The sequence below is a fragment of the Gopherus flavomarginatus genome, chromosome 3 (genome assembly GCF_025201925.1).
Source record: "Gopherus flavomarginatus isolate rGopFla2 chromosome 3, rGopFla2.mat.asm, whole genome shotgun sequence".
Lineage (NCBI taxonomy): Eukaryota > Metazoa > Chordata > Testudines > Testudinidae > Gopherus > Gopherus flavomarginatus.
The window spans coordinates 101100420-101121961 of NC_066619.1; the positions used below are offsets into that span (position 1 = coordinate 101100420).

The 21542-nt window shown below is 39.5% G+C and overlaps 1 protein-coding gene across 1 annotated transcript in view; it reads left to right on the plus strand.

Moving 5' to 3' along the window:
- The window catches only part of VPS13A (vacuolar protein sorting 13 homolog A), a 322609-nt gene that overhangs the window by 117948 nt on the left and 183119 nt on the right, over nt 1–21542 (plus strand). The window contains exons 24-36 of the mRNA XM_050945432.1: nt 8211–8295; nt 9913–10085; nt 11692–11848; nt 12698–12777; nt 12965–13024; nt 13119–13272; nt 14336–14452; nt 14539–14642; nt 15137–15304; nt 16015–16319; nt 18189–18336; nt 19407–19557; nt 20429–20553. Of these exons, the coding sequence (XP_050801389.1) occupies nt 8211–8295; nt 9913–10085; nt 11692–11848; nt 12698–12777; nt 12965–13024; nt 13119–13272; nt 14336–14452; nt 14539–14642; nt 15137–15304; nt 16015–16319; nt 18189–18336; nt 19407–19557; nt 20429–20553 (1827 nt within the window). The remainder of the gene's footprint in view (nt 1–8210; nt 8296–9912; nt 10086–11691; nt 11849–12697; nt 12778–12964; nt 13025–13118; nt 13273–14335; nt 14453–14538; nt 14643–15136; nt 15305–16014; nt 16320–18188; nt 18337–19406; nt 19558–20428; nt 20554–21542) is intronic.

Sequence of the window (21542 nt, forward strand, 5' to 3'; positions counted from 1 at the left end):
ATGGCAGAAGACTTGGGAGCAGCCTCAGACAACTAGCGCAAAAAATACCTCCTCTGCCACCAAAAAGGATTCAGAATCTTGTCCCCTGATTGATTCTTTCCAGAGTTGCTTGGGTATGAAAGTTAGAGTGCGAGACCCAGCTCAGTGTTCCCCAGTACCGATGGATAGCTGTTGCTGACTCCAGTGCCATCCTTGCTATCATTGAGACCAGCACTAACTACCCTTTCTTTTGTGGAACCAGCCTCCATTTTAGCATTGCCACACAGTGGAGTGCAGTGAGCCTTATTGGTGTCGACAATGCCAGAGACATGTGAGGTGACTAAGGACCTCCTGTGCTTCTTAGTGCTGTCAAACTGACATGGACCATCACCTTCTGCTATGCACGTCCTAGGACCACTCTCGGAACCAGTGTCGGTGCATACCATTGCAGCCCCGGATCCACCACCATTTTTCACCTTGCCACTGATTGTGAAAAAGCCACCAGTGCAGCTTCCAGGCAAACAGCTGGTACTGATTGCTTGTAAACATTTGTTGTTCCTTTGGTACTAATGTCCACACATCAATCCCATTTTCGGTCTCCAGTGACTGCCCAGAACTGCACCACATTGTCCAACAGGCTATTCCTCCTACTCCTCAGAGTTGGATTGTATGCCTCTCACGCATATTACAAGTCCTGGGTCTCCCTTCCTCATTTAGAAACGTTCTTTCATGTATGCCATAAGCGTGCATACAGGTACAGGTCTAGAGAGAAGACTTCATGGGGATGTCATAATTGGCCTTATGGTCTTCTACAATCCTCTTACTGGAATACATGGGGTATTGCCCCCCCGCCACTTTAAGATCAGCCTCCCCCATTGTGGCCCAAGACCATGCTGCCTTGAAGGAATCAATCGTACCAAAAACATATGTAACTGGACCCTCAGAATCAGCGGTCTCATACTGAAATCACTCCCCTTCTCATGAATTCTACATTATCTCCAGATGAGGTGTTGGTTCAGAAGTCTTCCTTTCCAATACCCGATATAAATAATAAATAATAAAATGTAGCAGGAACTAGTTAAGAGGTAGCTACATCTTTGGACATTTAGGTGGAGCTAGTTCAGGAGAATCCACACAAGTTGGTGTACATCCTCCACACTACTGCACCTGATAAAGTGGCATTGCGTATTACTAAAGCTGTGTTGGATCCTACAGAGATGCTCTGGCAGACACCCTCATCCTTACCTCTCATATTAAAAGAATTGAGTATAGATACCAGGTTCCTTCACAAGAACTTGAATACTTTTACTCCTACATGACCCCAGGGTCTTTGGTTATTACAGTTAATGAAAGTGTGCCAGGGCCTCATGAAATCTATCCCCAAGGACAAAAAGTAAAACAGGACTGACTTTGTTGACAGAGTTATTCAACATTAGGACTGCAAATTCATATAGCCCATAATCAAGGACTTCAGATTTTTGATTTGATTTTTCTTATTTATTGGGACATGATGTGCAAATTCTTGGCTATATTACTGGAGAAATCCAATGAGTTGTTCCAGGTGATACTTGCTGGGGGGTCATCTGGTCATGAGAACAACCCTCCAAACTGCACTAAATGTAGCATGCTCAGTGACCAGGATGATGGCGGCAATGGCAGTGACCATGTGTAGTTCCTCCTGGTTGCAGTCTTTCATTATACCTATGAAAATTCAACAAACTATTGAGGTCCTACCCTTTGAGGGATGTAACTCTTGTTTGAAAAAGTACAGGAGGCTTTACCATTCTGTCAAGGATTCCAGATTCAAGGATTCTGGTCCTTGAGCATCTACATGCCAGCTCCTAAGAGAAAACAGTATTGTACTCACTAGAGCATAGGCAGGCCTTTTATCTCTCAAGACAACTTTATCAGGATAAAAGGAGAAATAAGTCTTGAAGGAGGAGACCACTCTTGCTGTTGCTTCACCTAAGCAACCACCCACCTCAAAACAGCCTGTTTGACTTTTTGGAGATGAGCATATCAATCCATCGGGATCCTCCTTGCTGTACTGCTCCTTTAAGGAATAAGCTCGCTCACTTCCTTGGTGCTTGGAATGCTGTTAAAACAGATCAGTTTCTCTCCATCCCTTCTTCCTTTGCCCATTGCTTTTCAGGGACCAATCAATCTCAGAAGTCTGTTATCAAGTGAGAGATACAGACTCTGATCAGTTTAGGAGCTATAGTGGAAGTACTTCCACTGCACCAGGGAAATGGGGTTTACTCTTATTTCCTCATATTGATGTCCAGATCTGTGAAACTTAAACAGATTTATCAAGAAAATGTTTTGCATGATTTCCCTGGTTTCCATTATTCCTTCCCTAGAACCCAATGATTGGTATGCTGCTTTTGACTTTGCCTGTTTTCATGCAGCTGTCTGCCCTAGTGTAAGAAATTGCTGAAGACTCCTGGGATGCATGGTAGCTTACACATATGTAACTCAGCGTACCAGACTACCTGACGCTCATACAGAGTGGTTAAAGTCTATCAACTTGACATGCTGGTTCGTGTACCAGCCAGAGTTGTGTCTTCATTGAACTGGTGGATGAACCTGTCCTGTGTCTGCACTGAGGTTCCCTTCTCACCTTCCCTTCCCTCTGGGAACAGACATTACCCTTAGGCTGGGGAGCACACTTAGGGGATCTCCAAGCCCTGTGGTTGAATCAGGAGCTGGCTGTACACATCAATATACACTAACTTAGCACAGTCTGATGCCTGTCCAAGCTTCTTGCTCCATGTTAATGCCAGTATGGTATAAGTTCTTATTGACCACACCATTGTGAATACTCTATTTAAACAAGTGGGGTAACCAGATGGGACTAGTTTTGCCAGGAAGCAGTAAGTCTTAGGAATTTTTGCGTTCAGAACTCAGTGGCACACACAGTTTCACACCTCCTGGCGATGCAGAATTGCCTCTTGGATCACCTCAACAGATCCTTCAGAATGAAGCATGAATGGTCTCTCGAAACTGAAGTGGTCAGGTTGATATTCCAGACTTGGTGAACACCTGTAGTAGATCTGTTTGCCCCAATACAGAACAGGAAATGCTACCGGGTCTGTCCCAGAGTGAGTCACAGTCCAATTTCAATGACGGATATGTTCTTCTTCCAATGGAAGGGCAGTCTGCTTTGTTTTTCCTCCCGTATCTTTAATTCCCCGGTAGTTCTGAAATTCACAGCACCACACCAAATTTTTCTTAAATAGTGCTTGCTTGGCCAAAGCAGTTCTGGTTCTCAGACCCTCAAATGCTTTCTGTCCTACCCAGATCAGAGACATCATCTCAGAATCAGAGACATTTTCTACATCCATATCCTCACAACCCTCTCTGTATTGCATGGATGCTGAGTGGTTAACTCAAGGGGAAATAGATTGCTCTTTCACTGTTCAGAACATTTTACTGAACAGGAGAGAGCCATTCACCAGATATATTTATCTTATGAAATGAAAACTTTTTTTCTGTCTGATCCAGGTAGTGAAGCTTCCCTCCATCCTAGATAGGCTAAGGTGCATGACATTCTGGAATACTTGCTCTACCTAAAGGAGTTGGGTTTCTCAGTTAGTTTTTTAAGAGTTCACTTGGGTGCAATCTCAGCTTTCCACCCCCTGATGGAAAGTTGGCCTGTATGTTCTAACCCGGTGACCATCAGATTTCTAAAGAGTATAAATAGACTGTGCCCTCCAGTTAGGGACCCAGCGCCACTCTGGGTCTCAAAGCTGATATTGTCAGCTCTGATGGGTCACCTTTGAGCATCTGGCTTCATGGTGATTTTTACATCTCTCCGCTAAAGTGATTTTCCTCCTGGTCATCACAATGGCCGCATTGAGAAGTTAAGTCTCCTATTTCTCCACAGATTCTTTGTCCTCTCTTAGCTCCTACCTGCTCCTCCTCCACATGGTAAAATTCCCTCTAGCTCCCAATTGCTGCTTGGCTCTGCTACTCCCCAGAATGTTTTCGGGGGTTTGTGTGTCTGTGACTGTCAAATTAACTTCTTTGAGAACTACGGTCCATCACAGATCTTATACTTTCCATTCCAAGTGTAAGACACATTTCTTTGTGTTTGTCTTCTCTAATATAAACACATAGCTCTGTGTGTGTTGACAGATGTCTATATATGTTGCTTAATGTGCTACTGGAAAATGCTCAGATTTCATGGTGATGACTATGGTATAAAAACCTATGTAGACTAGAATAGAAATGTATATCCCCAATCAAAAGCTCCACCAGCATCTGCTGCCTCCTACTTTCTCCAGTACTGTGAAGAAGTCTGAGGAGGACCATCTGTTCCTTGTAGTCTCTGAAGCTTACAGGGAGAGATCAAAGGGAGATGAGCAAGCTTTCTAGTATGTGCTTTCTTCCACTCCCTCCTCCCCCTCACCTGTGGGGGGGCCTCCAGCCCCTGCCCTGCCTTCTGGTTTCCCCCAGCCCTGTGAAGATAGCTTTCAGGTCCAGCTCTCCTCTTTCTACCTCCTCCAGGTCCATCTTTTCCATCCTCCCTATCTCTTGAATCTGTGAAATAGAGCTTCCAGCCCTTTTTTGCATACCTCCCATTGTCATCTTATAGCACTTGGGGAAGCTTCTATTAGCTGCTGCTTCCATCTGATTTGTGAGGCCTTGCTTTGCCCCATTTCTCTCTTCTTAAATTTTAATACCCTAAGGCAGAATGTCCCAAACATTTTTTTGCTGAGCCCGTCTTAGGAGACTGATGTCCCATGAGCATGCGCTTCCCGCCACCCCCATACTAAGAAACAATATTTTTGCTGTTAGAACGAGAGGATTTTTTTTTCTTGGCTAACAAAACATTTTGCTTAGATAGAAAGCAACATAAATAGCACAGCACCACAGTCCTTCTACTGAGTAAACCTTAACATAAAACAGTAGTTTTCAACTTGTGCTCTGCGAACCACTGGCAGTCCTCAGACTATGTTTAAGATTTCCAGAGGGGTCTGTACCTCCATTTGAAATTTTTTAGGGGTCCACAGATGAAAATACATTGAAAACCTCTAACATAAAAGGGCTGTTATTGACTTGCATTTGTCTCAGTGAGTAGGATAAATGTGTTTGCTGTCACGATTTATGAAATCTCTGATTTTAAAGCGTTTCAGTTGCAAATCAGTCTTTACATTCAACTGGCTTCTATCCTTTTTATATATATAAGTGAAGAAAAGCTCACTTCAGATAGATACCTTGAGGCAAAATGAATAAGTATTTTGAGTTGGGGGCAGTTTGGGGAACTCTTTTTAAACTGAGAGGAAAAACTAATCAAGAGGTGTGCTTTAAATTCTCTCTCAAAACAGGGCTATCAGTGAAGTCAATCAAATTCTCTTTTAGACTCATGTCAGTCTTGACCTTTGGTATGAAATCCTCTGAAAATGGCTTTCAAACCCAGGTGAAATCCTGCAATTCATTTCGCTCTCTTTTGGGAAAATATTTGCTGAACTGTGTGCAAAGCTGAGACAAATATTCAAAGATGAATTACATAGTTAACTTCTAGAACATTTCACAGTCCTTACTGACAACAGACAATATTGGGAACATAGTTACATTGTCTTGCAGCATATAAATACTCCCTCCATAGCAAAATATTTTGGCAAACCTCTGCACATTTTCGTGGACAAAGAAACTGTTCTGTTCTGTTATCAATGAAAGGTTAAGTTAATTGAGCTTGTCAAATGTTAGCCATATAGCCCAATAAAACCTGGCCATGGAAGTAATGGTGAAATGGTGTTTCAGAGTTGCTCAAAAACATATGACACTCCTTCATGAGTTTCCAGATTCTTGCCAGAAATTTACTATGTGACGACAACCTAACTTTTGTATGAAGCAGAAGTTTCTGGTGCAACAATGCCATTTCTTCACATAGCACTGAGGAGAGGCATAAATTTGGTGGTCAAGCTTTTATGAAGTTCACAACTTTGACAGCAGCGATCAGTACATCTGACATCTGCTTTTGGGATTGCATTCAAGGCTAGTGCCTCTCTGAGCAACTGTATGATGCAACAGCTTTCATCTGAGCAACAAGTTCACTACTTCATCAGTCATGACTTTTGCCCCATCCATAAAAATCTTGACACAACAATTCTACTAAATGTTTTTGTCCGCCATTTACTGGTCTAAAATTTTCAACAACTCCTCATCTGTAGTTCTTGTTGGGACAGAATGGCAAAATAAAGTCTTTTTTGATCTGAGCTGAGTAGATTTATCTTATGAAAACCATCACTTGTGCTGCATTGGCAAAGTCAGCGCTCTCGTCAACTTGTGGTGTGGAAAAAGGGCTGTATCTCACTACTTTGACGATCTGCTCCTTGACATCTCAGCAATTCTGCAGCTAGCTATGTTTTCAGATACTAGCGTGAGACTGTTGGTCAGCAATCTTCTTTTCCCATATTATCGGTGCCATTTCAGTTGCTTCTAGAAGCACATGACTCTGACCAATCAAATGAGACTTTCCACTTCTTGGTATTTGACATAAGACCGTATCAGACGCTTAAAGTGCTTTGGCAGGAGTAGCACAGTGTTCTTTGATTCATCTGTCCTTTAGGTTGAAAGAGCTTTTGTTCAAAAAAAATAATCTTGTGGTTTTATCTTTGAGGGCATGATGTTTGGTCTCCACATGGCACTTTAGTTTTCTTGGTTTCATGCTAATCTGAGGAAGAACTTCAGCACAAACAACACATTGCAGTCGAGGACTATGTGAACCCCAAGTTCAAGCAGGAAGAATATTTGCTATTTTTCTTTTTCCTGGCTCTATTTATTCCTTCCCCAGGATCAGTGTGGTCAAATTTTCACTTCACAAAACATTCCACTCACTCACAATTGTTGAACACCAAAACAATTGATCTCCACTGAGTAGAAGAACATCTGAATGAAACCTTACACTCACATCAGTTATAGCATGTGGGAGTTAGAAGGTGCTGACTTGGCATGAGTGCATTGGTCAGTGAAGTTTTGGTACTATCCTTTGGTAATCTCGTGATCTGAGGGACAAAACTCATGTGTAATGGCAGCAACAGGATCTTTCTGAAGGTGAATTTTTACTTTATCAACAGTATTTTGAAGAAACAAAAAATTCTTAGTATGGCCCTTGTTTTCTCTTATTATAATTTAATTTAAATATCTGGAAAAATCGGTAGAAATCCAAAATGACGTGCAGCTGGTGGCAGAGCACAAAGGCTTCTGGGGATGAGGTGGGCTCTGTTACTACTTTTTGGGGCTACTTCACTTCTCCTTATGTGGCTAACAGCAGGGCCAGGAGATGCAGAGAAAGAAAAATGTAAGAGGTAGTGGCAGGTAAAAGGGGTGCTGTGGTGGGTACAAAAGGGGCAATTATGGTGAGGAGGTGAGGTGGAAGGTGAGGGGTAATGGGTACGGGAGATGGGGGAATTAGGGGTAGAGGTAGGGCAGAAGAGAGAGTTAGGTGGAGGGGAGGCCAGGGCAAAAGATGGGGAGTTACACAATAGGAACAGGCAAGAAGTGTTAGGGGTAGGGGAGGAGACAGGAGCTGGGTTTGATGGTGAGATAAGGTAACCAGTACCCAGGGGGATTGGGGGTGCTCACCATGAGGAACTTAAGGAAGCCTTCAGCTCCCTGCAGCACTTAGTTTGTCTTGGCTGCTGGGACCCAGGTCCTGCCCATCATGCTCCCCACAGTGCTATGCTGAAGGGCTGGGGTCAGGAGGAGAGCATAAGGCTGCACCCCATGAGTACTGTCCCCCTGCCAGACAGAACTCCCTATTGACTCTGGCCCTTCAGCGTGGCCCCATCTACTTCTACTACTTCACGTACTTCTCCAGGCTCTGTCTGGCAGGGGAAGAGGACAGCACTCTGTGCTCTTGGGCTGTGCTGAAGGGCTGGAATCAGGAGGGGGGGCCTGTCCGGTAGGGGGCCCTGTCCGGTAGGGGGCTCAGTACTTCTGGTGTTCAGCCTGTGCTGTCCCCCGCCCTTCGTGACCTGCCAGGTCCACATGCCTCTCTCTGGAGGGCGTGTCCACATTTTGAAAACTTCTGGTTTAAGGTGTTATTTTTAACAGGTAATTAAAAATCATGATACAAAGAAGTTTTCTTTCTTATTAATATTAAGTCTTAAAATATATACAAATTAGTTGTCTGAAATAGCTGTAGTCAGTCAAAATGGAAAGGAGAATTGAATTAAAATATTTTTAAATTAGTTTTTTTTTTTTCATGTTGTCTTCTATTTCAGATTGCAGTAACTCCTCTGCTTCCAACACCACAAGTTTCGCAAAATGTACTTCCTTTTTTGGAACTTCATTCATTAACTGAGTCAGGTAAAGATCAACTATTTTAGAACACATTTTCTTAAATAGGTATTATGTCAATAAAAATTATTAAATTAAGTGCAATATTAAGAATACAAAGATGGTGAAAAGTAAACATAAAAAACTACAATATTCTAATGTGGCATTGTGGAGCAAAGTTAGTATTTTGGGGCTCAGACTCATAAGTTCATGTTAGCATAAAGATATGATCAAGCTTCTGAGTATGTACCATTTTCTTCCCCAACTAGAAGATTCAGGTGATGTGGAGAGAATTGTTGTGTTGTTTAATGTTTCTCACATACTAAAAATCGTAACTATTTCATTGTATGTTTACTAACAGGAATGGTGATACTTTTTTGCTGCCTGTTTCCTTTTTTATGCTTTGAATATGCTGTATGGTAGTACATTCAAGTGTGAGAGGGTTTAATTTACCTTTTGCTTTCTTTCAAAATCTTTGTGCAAAATTTGTTTTAATGGCCAGAAAATTTTCATGAGACTGCATAAATTAATAATTAATAACAAGTTCAGAATTTACAGTTGTTTATAGGTAGCCACTTGGAAGCTTGTGTGCAGCAGAGTTTTGACTTTTTGAAAAGAGCACTCTTACAAAATAGCACATTTCGGGCAGGGCAAGAAGGAGATGTTCATGCAAAAAAAAAAAATCCAATATTTTATGTTTTTGCTGCTGCTGAAAATACTCTTGCTTAAGGTTTCCCCATTCTAGCTCATGATTTTTGTCTGAATGATACTGCAGTGAAATAATAAGGATCAAATAGAAGATGTGCTATGAGAGACAAATCACTTTTGAATACATATTTTTATAAGGCTGTTATAAAATCCCATTTATAGATTAAATTTTAAAAGCTTAGTTAAGTAATTTAATGTTATTTCTAGTATTAAAGACTTCCTTAAACATAAAAGATGAATATAAAAATAACATCTGACCATTTTTGCTTACTTTTACATGTAATATATATGATTATTTAAAAAAAGATTAAAGAAAAATGTAATTCTCCTTTTTTTTCTTTTTAATTTACACTGAGAGCTCTCAGTGCAGAGTGTTGTTCACTTTCACAGTTATTTGTGAGAGTTATTCACATAGCAACAATGGAGAGTAAAACATTTTTTAAAAATTACAAAAGATGAGAGAGAGAGAGACCAAGAGCAGATGTATCTGTAACCACTTTTAACTATTTTTTTTAAAAAAGACTAGATTTCAAATAGATATATTTCTGATTTTACTTGTAATACATTGAATGTGGAGCTGTTTGATTATTTATTATTTTAATAGTTACTTTAATATTTATTATTTTAATTTCATTCCTGTGTTTTGCTTTAAATGGTGCATTTAGACCACCTGTCACATACATATCTTCGTTATATATCACATATTCACTCTTATCAAGGGATGGCATCTCCAAAATACACTCATTCAAAGAGCCCTTTGAAAGCTTTAACCTTACCATTGATTATATCTAATTATTTACTAGATAATCTTACCACACTCATGTGTAATTGTTTATAGATGATATTTCAAATAAATTCTGTACTATATTATTGCAAAATTAGTGTTGGTATGAAATTTAAATATTCATGAAGTGATCATTAATGCAACTTTAAATTTAGAATCGGAAGAAGAATTTTATGATGCCCCCACCAGTCCTGTGGAGGAGATGCCATTTTTTGAAGCATCTTCTGGCTCTCTGTCCAGAGTTAACAGTGTCAGAAGAAAAAGGTTTCAGAAGCAAGAATCTTTGAAAAATATGACAGAATTCCAGCTAAGATTTGAAATACCTGAGGTAATGTAACTTTTTGTTTTCTCCTGAATATACTCTAGTCTGCCTGTAGCATCTCCACAACCCGGTCCATGTATGTTGCTTATTTGAATCCACCTATGTTCAAATCCTCATTAATGCCGTTGTTGCCTCTTGCTTTGATGGCTGCAGCTCTTCTGTGGCGTCCAAGTCCCAATTGTCCGAAGTTTAACGTGCAGTATGCAGCACCCTGCCTTCTTGTCTGCATCAAGAAGTACATCCCTTTACCCTATTCTCAAACATCTTGACTATCTTTCCATTCATTTAATTTTTAAGTTTACTGTTACCTTATCTTTTCTTTAAAAAACAAAGCTACTATGTTCTTATTCCCTTTTACCTCCCAGCTTTGTCTCCCCCTCTCCAAAACTTTCCATGGTCAGTGGGAGAGCCGTGTCTGCATCTCCTTCCATCTAGAACAACCTTTCTGCCCATTAATGCTCCATCGTATAACAATTACCTTAAAATCTAGCAATATTCATTTTGCTAGCTATCTTTGGTTTCTCTGGCCTCTGTTATTGGTCTCATGACTAAATATTTGGCATATTCACTGTGCAGTTTTTTTTGGGGGGGGGTGGGGGAGGTTTGTTATATTATTTTTCCCTGTAATTTATACCATATACTATGCACTGTCTTTTTAATTCTGTAAAGCTACCTCAGGTTAGTGCTTTTATGAAAGCACTATATGAAATAAGATTTTGAAGAGTTGTCTTGTGCTCTCATGCAGAACACTTGGCTCATAAAAATCCTGAAAATAAGTATTTTTGTTTAGATTATGGTAATACCTTCAATATGGTAGGTCCTCTCCAGACGTAAGATGCACCCCCTCGCACACAAAGTTGACAGACTAAGAATAAGTGTAGTTCTGAAAGTCTTATCCATACATAAAATCTAATACTTTCTATATTTGAAATTAGCTTATAACGGGGTTCTGAAACTATTTCATAATGTAGATTACGTTGATAGAGGAGTTCCTTTCCCATTCATTGGATTTAGTACTTGAGGAGAGCTCCTCTTTCCTCTGCTTCATATGTAGGGAAAGCTTCTAATAAAGACAGATAGATTTGGTCTCCTTGTTTCTATTGTTCTCTTTGAAGTGAAGAACCATGAAGACCTGTAGAAGCAGCTGGAAACAAGGAATGCCTGTGCCATGAAACCACCCTGGTTCTCCATTGAACACGGCTGTGTGACTAGTTCAGAACTGCACTCTTAAATGATGTTTGGACAGAGGGACAGATCCTCAGCCACTGTAATTCAGCATAGTTCATTTGAAATCAATAGAGCTATACTAGATTACATGAGCTGAGAATCTGGCTCTGAATGAGATTAACTTTCTAGAACTGTTTATGGAGCTGCTTTTTAGAATGAAGTTTTATTTTGTACACATTCTTGTTTTGCTGTTTTGTTTTATAGAAATAGCAACATCTAGTGTTAGCAGTTTTAATACTGAATGGATATTCTTCAGAGTATTTTCAAGGAACATTTTCTGTCTAAAATTATATTTGAATTGGATATTCATTGAATACAAACTCTGATGAAACTATACTTTGTGTGTCACCATTATCGCATGCCTTATTATATTGTTTTTTCCCAGGTCTTAATTCAGTTGTGTCGTCTTGCTGATGGTACTGAAAAGCCTGTGCTGCAGCTAGAAGTTGTAGGATTAGGCACTGAACTTAAACTCAGAACATTTGATATGGCTGCAAATGCTTTTCTTAGAGAAGTCTGTTTACTGTGTCCAGAGTATATGGGTAAGAATATACATGATGCTCTAAAATTGATAAGCAAACCTACAATAGTACAGTGAAGAGTTCGTTCCAGGAAGTCTATTGGGCTCCCTTATGTCAGCTAAAGTTGCAGGATCCATCCCTCAAAAATTAAAACTTATTTAAATAAGAGTGGGAGAGAGAAACAAATTATTCATGGACAGTATTTCTTTTATTTTAACCCTTTTGATACCAGGAAAAGTGCATCATCCATAAAATCCCCTGTTCTTGGGCCAAATGGGATGTGATCACTTCCATGAACCCTTTTTTTTTTTACAATCATCCTGTCCCACAAGACACATAATTGTAACCGCCATGGGAATCACCTGTGTATCTCCAACAATTGGATTTTATTTCATAGATGAGACTGTACCAGCATACACTCTGGTTGCCTTGGGGTGTGGGTGTAATATTTGAGGTTTTCATTTCAAAAAAAATATTTTTGCCCTAATGATTGCAAAGGAAATCTCACAAATCATGAACCAGTACACTACTGTGTTCTTGAATTGCCTCCTGAATAAAATCCAGCTCGGAGCTGTATACTGGTTTGGTTCATTGCAGTGGGGAGCTTACTATGCTGCGCAATGATCACAATCCAAATGTCAACATCAACTGTTTTGCTGATGATCATTTTATCAGAAACATTCAGTTTTTCTGGGGCTGTGGATAAGTCTCTGCTGATCTTACGCTACAGTGACAGTGATAGTCTGCTTTATAATCTCGTATGCATTTACATTATAAACCACTTGTCTAGTAAGTTTTTAATTACTTGCATTTTCTTGGAAAAAAATAAGTGTAAACCAAGCTATTTTAACATTAATTTTTTTTAAAAAGATGATAAAGACAAACCTGTTTACATCATTACAACTTTGGATAATACAGAGGATGATCTTCTTACCCTGGAATATATAAAGGTAAGAAACAATAAAGCTACCTTTAGAAATGTGATTTCCTTAACCTTCCTGGTGACTTTCTTTAAAATTCAGGTTGTGTATATGGTACCTAAAAATTCAAATGCATGGAGTTGTAGTACGTTTTGCAGTAAACTTTCTGTATGAAGTTTGCAGATTTTTATTTTAATTATTTTTTCTGGGGCAATAGGCTGATATTAATGGACCAGAGTTGAAAACTGCTTACAAGAATGTTCTGCAGCTGTTAAAGGTACGACTATCATTTGTTTTGAAGTTTGTGTATTGTTCTTATTTTGGAAAAACCTTTTTGGAAAATGTTCCTGCTAAAATGCCCTTTTTTGTAGGTGAATTTCTCGTCTCTAGATGTTCATTTGCATAATGAAGCACTTCTGAATGCCATGAATTACCTAAATAATCTTCTACCAAAACAAGAGACTAAAATAACAGAAGTAGTAGTCCAGGAAAAAGAAGAGAAAAAGGATGTTCTTAGGAAATTAAGTAAGTTTTTTTTTTCTTGGTTCCCCCCTGCTTCCTTTTGTTTGCCCTTCATCCCCAAGTCCCCACCACATGTGACAGTGTCCTTAGTTTCATAAGTAGGTAGAAGTTCTTGATGACAAAAGTTCTTGATAACTGTTAGACGATGGAGAAGTAGAGAGCCCTTCAGGCTGTTATATGACTGAAAATGAAGGAAAGGAAGAATAACCATTGAAATCAAACTTTTTTTTCACTCCACTGATCTCTAGCACTTATGAAAAGGAGTATGAGAAGAGCGGAAATGTATTGTGTTCAGGCCGAATGCTGTGTAAGAATGTTAACTATTAGTTTTATGCATCTTTGTGGATCCAGGCACTCAATACCAGGGATATACTAGGGGCCTCAACCAGTTCTTTCTTACTGCTTCAGTGGTTAGTACAGACACCCTCATTCAACCTTCTGAGAGTTGTTGGGCATAGGCTAATTAATGTCAGTTTGGTCCAATATGTAAATTGGAACCTGTCTGGCTGTTGGTTGTTCTGCACTTGTTGTACAGTTTAATTGGATCCCTGCTCCAGTTTGATTTATGCCCACCTGTTCAAACCTGCAACTGTGTATCGAATCCCTAATGCTGGATGTTGTGTGCAGATTTTAAATGCTGACCATGGACTAGTATCCCGTTGTACATGCACTTAATGGATTGTGGTGTGATTTGAGGCTTCCCTATATACACTACGGATTCCTGGGTGCCATTTCTGCCCTGGGGGCCATTGGTATTTGGTATAATGCTCTAAGTTATGTCAGGGCATTTGCAGAGTAGGCTACGGATAAGAGGAGCACAAAGGCTACTTTTCACCCATTTTCGTCACCTCTTGAAATTGCATTTGGTTTTCCTCTTGGAGCTGCACTTTGTTCCCTCTGTACTAAAAAAGGATGTGTGTTTTGTTTATTTTTTAAAAATTAAATAAAGATATAAACTGAGCCTACAACTAAACTTGAATGGGTAATATGTGTCTATCATCACTAAGATCTAGGAATTAGCATAATACAAACAATAATATTAGTGTTGGTTTCAATTCTCTCACAGCGTCAAAAAAATCCAAGTATGAGGATGTCATAGACCTTCATGTCTGTGCAGATTTATCCTGTTTGCGGGTTTTTATTAGAGAACAAAAACGCAGAATATCTGAAATTCACATAGAAGGTAAGAGTGAAAGTTTGAACATGTAGTTACAAAATACTAACAGATATCAGTTAATTATTTTACGTGGCATTTTGGGTATTTTTAAGGTCTTGATTGCCAAGTGATCATGAGGAAAGCAGCAACTGAAGTGTTTGCAAAATTAAAGAACATAATTATTACGGATTCTGATGAGATGGCATGGTATAAAAAGGTATGAATTCTCATATATGTCATTGATTTCTGCTGCCTGGTGGACAGACACTAATTAGGCTTAATTATTGGAGTCTACCATCTAACAGTATTTTCTCTATTGCCGTGTGTGGGTCCTGGAATCATTGTTTCCACTAAGAGATATGTGTCTGATTGTCCAGAAACCTAAACGTCAGTCCCCCTACAACTCCGTGACTGCTGTATTTAAAAAAACAGCTTTCTGTGACTCATACACTAAACTGTCCTTTATGGCTTCTTACTATACTGATTTCAGTGAGCTGATTTACACCTGCTGAGATTATAGTCCAAAACTTAAAATTCTCCCATGGATTTTCGAACTCATTATTTGTAAAATTCTATAAGATTCATAAATAAAAGGCAGCCTAGAAGTATGAAGTATTACTTATTTTTGTAATAGACGGTAGTGAAATTATTTTAATAGTGAACTTTTTCCCATGTTAGGTTTGATTTAATTACCCTTTTCTCTGTTTTAAGGCTCTTTATATCACAGGAAAAGAAGTCTTCAGTTTTAAAATGGTGTCGTACGTGGATGCTACAGATGGTGCTGCCTATACGAATATGAATATTGTGGACAGCCAGGTTTATTTAACTGTTGGCTGCATTCAAGTAGTTTTTGTCAACAAGTTTGTTTCAACTATTTTAGTAAGTCAGATCTTTGTCTTGCCTCCCCCTCCTACCCCAGCTTCTTTTAGATGTGTAGGTAGCTGTGTCCAACTAGAAGTGGAAGAGGCACATGCAAGATGATATATATTTATAAGAGCTCCCTTATTTTTATACAAGCTTCTGGTTATTATTGGGAAATTGAAAGAGTTTTCTTCCAAAATTACAAAATTCTAACTCCTCCACATTCGCATGCTGGAACTGAAAAGCTAAAACTACAGTGCTTCTATACATCTGCAATTATTATTATTCATTACTCTCTCACTTCTTTTTATGGTACGTGAACAGATTTTAAACTCACACACACACTATGCTGTCACATGACATTGGAGTATAAAACAATCAGAATGAATGCCTCTTTCATACAATTTGCCAAAGCCAACGAGTATGCACAAACTTGGAGTAGGTTACATGTAATTCCTCAGAATCATGATGGAAGGTCTTTAGCGTTGGGACTACATCTTTAATATACAGTATGGAAATAATTGTACACATATATTTCACTTCTAGTCAAATTATTTTATAAAAGAATCTCTATAGGCAAATTAGGTGGGTGTGTAATATTGCCAGCAATTAAGACACATAATATAGCATTTGGAATGGAATTTTAAAGGATAATTAATTATTAATAAATGTAATATTCCCATGATTAATAACATCAGATGTATTGACAGTCTCTAATTATTTTCTAGGCTTTTATAAATAACTTCCAAGCTGCTAAGGAAGCTATTACTGAAGCAACTGTTCAAGCAGCAGAGAAAGCAGCTACAGGTGTAAAAGAATTGGCACAACGAAGTTCCCGAATGGCACTGGATATTAATATTAAAGCACCTGTAATCATAGTGCCACAGTCAGCAGACTCTACTAATGTCCTTGTTGCTGATTTCGGTCTAATTACCGTAAAGAATCAGTTCTCTGTTAAAACAAAGGCACAGTGTAGCCTTCCACCTGTTATTGACTCTATGACAGTGAAGCTGAGTGAACTAAAACTATACAGGTAACCTAATATGTATGTGTGGTTTTTTTAAAGTCAATTTCATTCTCCTGAAATACCTCATATTGACAATTCTGCAAAGCAAAGTGCCTTTATCTAAAGAACAGGTTTATGCTTATCACTTAGATAGCATCATTAATGTACATGACACTCTACAAATAAATCACAAACAGAAATGTTTTTGAGAAAATAATTAAGGTGGTTGTTTAAGGAAGATATCCACCTACACCAGCAGTTCTCAGCAGCCACATGTGACCCAATTAGCACACAGACGTGTCCCAGCTCAACTATGTGCTCAATGCTGGCCTGTGTAGCGGAGTCCAGGTTCCTGGCTGCCTGGTGCAGTGGGGTTGTCATAAACAGATAAGTAAGAGTTAATAGAACAGAAGTGCTTCATATCTCTTTGCCTGGAAAGGGTTAACAAGAACAGTGAGCCTGGCTGTCACCTGACCAGAAGACCAATCAGGGGACAGGATACTTTCAAATCTTGAGGGAGGGAAGTTTTTGTGTGTGCTGTTAGATTTTGGTTGTTCACTCTGGGGGCTCAGAGGGATCAGACGTGCAACCAGGTTTCTCTCCAGTCTCTCCAATACAGGCTCTTATAAGTTCAGACTAGTGAGTACTAGGTAGATAAAGCGAGTTAGGCTTATGGTTGTTTTCTTATTTTGCAAATGTGTATTTGGTTGGAAGAAGTTCAAATGTGTATTTGGCTGAAAGGATTTCAAATTTGTATTTTTGCTGAAAGGATTTTAATTTGTACTTGAATACTTAGGCTGGGAGGGTATTCCCAGTGCCTATAGCTAAAAAAACCCTGTACCTATTCCATCTTAAATTTACAAGATCATTTTTACAGTTTTTCTCTCTTTAATTAAAAGTTTCTTGTTTAAGAACCTGATTGTTTTTTTTATTCTGGTGAGACCCCAGGGGACTGGGTCTGGATTCACCAGGGAATTGGTGGGGAGAAAGGAGGGAAGAGGGAGAGAGAGGCTGATTTCTCTCTGTGCCAGGATTACTTTCTCTCAGGAAGAGTCTGGGAGGGGGAAAGAGAAGGAAGGAGGAAGGTGAATTGTCCTCTGTTTTGTGATTCAAGGAGTTTGAATCACACAGTGATCTTCCGGGGTAACCCAGGGAGGGGAAGCCTGGGTGAGGGAAAGGGTTTACTTTCCTTGTGTTAAGATCCAGAGGGTCTGGGTCTTGGGGGTCCCCGGGCAAGGTTTTGTGGGGACCAGAGTGTACCAGGCACTGGAATTCCTGGTTGGTGGCAGCGCTACAGGTTCTAAGCTGGTAATTGAGCTTAGAGGAATTCATGCTGGTACCCCATCTTTTTGCTGCTAAGGTTCAGAGTGGGGAATTGTACCATGACAGGTGCAGGCTGCACCACTGCCCAGCGTGGCAGGGTTGGGGTCTGGTCGGGGCTGCTGGCTTGCCCCGCGGGGTTGGAGGTCCAAGGAAGCCATGAGATAGGCGTCCTGGACGTGTTGGGTCACCCCCACATGGCAAGGGTCCAAAGTGGGCAGCCCACCGGCCCCACGCAGCAGGGGTCGGGGTCTGGGTTGCCGCTACCCTGCCACTCAGCTCCTGCAGCCCAGGTAACACATGGGCCGCATATGCAGCCCACAATGATAAATAAGTTGAGAACCACTGACCTACACAAACCCTTCAATAGAAGGAAATATCCAGTTAGGGTATCCTTGTTTAGCATACCTTAATCCTCACACGGAATTCACTGCTTACAGGGACAGGTTCTATTCCTCTCTATATAGAAACTATTCAAAAGGGTAAGGCAAATGTAAAAATATTTTATAGTTGTGTTCTTCAAATTATGAAGTGAAGGATATTGAGTTATGAACATAATTTTATTTCTGTCCACAGAGCACATTTTGAGAGAGATTCATTACAAAGTGAAATACAGCTGTTGCAGCCACTAAATTTGGAAGTTATTGTTGAACGTAATTTAGCTGCTGCCTGGTATAGTGAAGTGCCTGATATTAAAATACTTGGACGACTTAAGCCTATGAATGTAAGTGTCCCGTACTGGCAATGACTCAAAAATATTTGTGGGAAGCTAATGAATTTTACTGACCACCAACTCAAAACTTCTTGACTTGGTTATAATTTTGTTTCAGAAAGCTATAGGTGGAGTGGATTTTCACTGATAAGGGCTGAAAAAGGAGGGGACCGGGGTGATAAGTGAGAGCTTACAATGGCTTTTTCTAGCACTGGACTAGGATAATGTGAAATGCAGGCAGACATTATTTCTCCTTTATTGTTGTAATAACGTAGCTCATTCCTGACCTGCAATATCCTTGATTTACCTGTGTGTTGGGTATTTTGTACACCCTTTTAGGTATAGTTTGAAACAAATTCATGTATTCTTTTTCAGAACCTATTCATGTGGGTTTGAACCTATGTTAATTAAAAATCAGGATCGAAAAAATGTGTATTTTCCACAGTGTACTGTCATTAAGACTATATGGGAAAGGTTTGTGTTCTATATTTGTACAAATACATTGGTTTGCCAGGCTTAGAAACGAGACTAATGACTTCATGTTGGAAAGTATTATGTGACCTGCCCCATGTGACAACTTTCAACAAATATGATTCACGCTCTAAATGCATCTGCTAATAGGTGTATACCCACATACAGCAAAATAGTTTATACCCAGTTACCTATGTTTTAATTAAAAGTTTGCATAGCTGAACTAAATAATATGTGAACCATTGCTGGTGTGCATATACAAGCTGAATTCTAGCCAAAGCTAATTTTAAGTACATAGAAGGCTTTATACAAATGTTGTTCATGGTTCTAGTCTTCTGAGCAAAGACAAATGTGCTAATTTGTGTTATTGGGATTATAGCAGCATAAAAGTCGTTACCAACTAATAAATAAATCTCCTACTTTGTTAGTAAATACTTTTCTTTTGAGAACAAATTTTGGAGAGGAGAATGTTTGAGAAATGACTGCAAGGAAGTGAGAAACTTTGCCTTTTAGTTGCCATATGTTTTTTTAAAAATGAGTGATACTGATATATTCAGTGTAAAATAAAGTTTGTTCTTCAAAGTTAGCCTTTTTTTTAAACTATTTTTAAGCTCATTCTCAGTCAGGAAGACTTAACCACTATATTGAGGACACTGAATGAAAATTTAGGGGACAGTTCTGGTGCTCCACCTCCTTTACCAAAACCTAAAGATACAAGTGACACCTGCAGCGATGCCCTCAGTACTTCCCAGCGTTCTGCAGGTATGAGCAACAATCTGGAAGCATTATATGCTATTATCAGGTTCACTCTTCCAGTGGATTTACAAGGATGTCTCCTTTAGCTGTGTTTAAATTGTATGTTTGTATACCATGGCCTTATTTAAAGTTTTTTATCTGGATATATTAAGAATGAATTAAAATGGATGTAGGGTTAGAAAAAAGACAAATAACCTTCTGTGGTAGATCTTGTGACATTAGAGTGTTTTACTATAAAAGTTATATAGTGTCCAGTTGTATTGACATTTTAAGAATCTGCATAAGACATTCAATTATCTGTCAGGGTCGGTACTGTTTATGGAGAGTACTTTGCTTTTTGGTATCAGTTATTTCCCTCTATTTACGATAATCTTTTCTTTCTATTACTACGTTAAAACTGTTTATCCCTCAGAATCACAGTTTAGCAGGATCACTGTGCAATACAGTGTATGGACACGCAATAATAAAGTCATTCTCCGGGAAAACATACAGTCTAAATAAGTAGGACAGACAAAAGCACAAAGTAAAAAAGATAGGCCCTGTTAATTACCCTCATCTAGCACCCCTTCTTCCCCGCCCATATATGAGATTATATAAACCTCCTGATGCATGGCATGTAATCCTAAATAGTTTTAACAGGAATTAAAACGTGGTTTTTCCTTGTTGTGGAATTATGATAGTTAGAATGGTGTTTTTGTGTAATTTTTAGTTTAAAATAAGACTTTGTCATACAGAAGAATGAATTTAGTAATATCAGATGATTTTTGGCGTGAAGTGAGGAGGATGTAGTCATACGAGGAGTGCTATGCATTAAGGAATGTGTAATTTTCTGTTTTGCTGTCAGTTTTAGTGCTAATGCGTCTTTCATTTTTAAAAGGAATAACTATGGTAACAACTGCTGTGGTGGAATTGCGTTCACCTGTTAAAGTTAAAACAACTCTAAAACTGGACTTTCTATTCGACTCTCTCACGTTGGTATTGTATAGTCCAAATTCTAAACAGGTAAATATAACTTCATGTTATCAAAGAAAACAAATCTGTAATCTTACTGAAAATGCTGGCAGCTCTGAACAGGAATATGTTGTAAATTAGAGGATATTACACAGGAATAGCTCAAGGGCAGTAGTTATGAACTGTAGTCACAGATTTAGTATACGTGCCATGAGATTATCTTCAACCAGCTACATCACTTCACGATGCTACAGAAAACAGAATAGGGAAACTCAGTAGCTCTGAATATTATTGTGTGATTTGACTCTCATTTTCCAGGAAATTTAACCTTGAATAAAACACAGTATGAAACTACAGATGGATTTGCTTTGTTTTTGATGAAATTGTGGAGGTGGGTTGAAAATTGGGGTAATATGAAGCTAGTTTCAATCCTAATGTTTATTCAAAATCATCATACTTGTCATCTAATCTCCACTTAGAAGGTTTAAACTGGGTGTGTTTTCCTGGGAGTTTCTGCTTACATTTTGTCATGAGTTTAACTCTTGATAAGTTAACCAGTCCTGTCCCTATCCTTTTAGAACAGAGGTTCTCAAACTGTGGTCCGTGGACCACCGTGGTCTGCGAGCTCCATTCAGGTGGTCCACAGATAGCTCCCTCTAAGGTGTGCACCTGGGCGGCCGCATATGAGAGAATGAAGGGCCACCCACCTAATTAGTGGAGCTGTGGCTCCACTAATTAGATGCCTGGACCCTGGAGAAGACTCACATGTAAGGTGAGGTGTTGCCCTTGGAGAGATTAGGTGGGAGGGGACAGTGAGGTGAGAAGAGGGATTGAGGGGAATTTAGAACATGCAAGGCTGCGGTTGCCAGAGAAAGAGGCAACTTTCCCCAGCTCCATGGCTGCTGCTGGCAGGGAGATACCTCACCTTCTTCCCAGCCCCAACTTTGGAGCTGTTGCAGCGGGGGAGAGAGGGAGAGACCACCTCCCTCCTTCCCACCTTGGGGGCTGCCGCAGCAGGGGAGAGAGGGCACATCCATCGC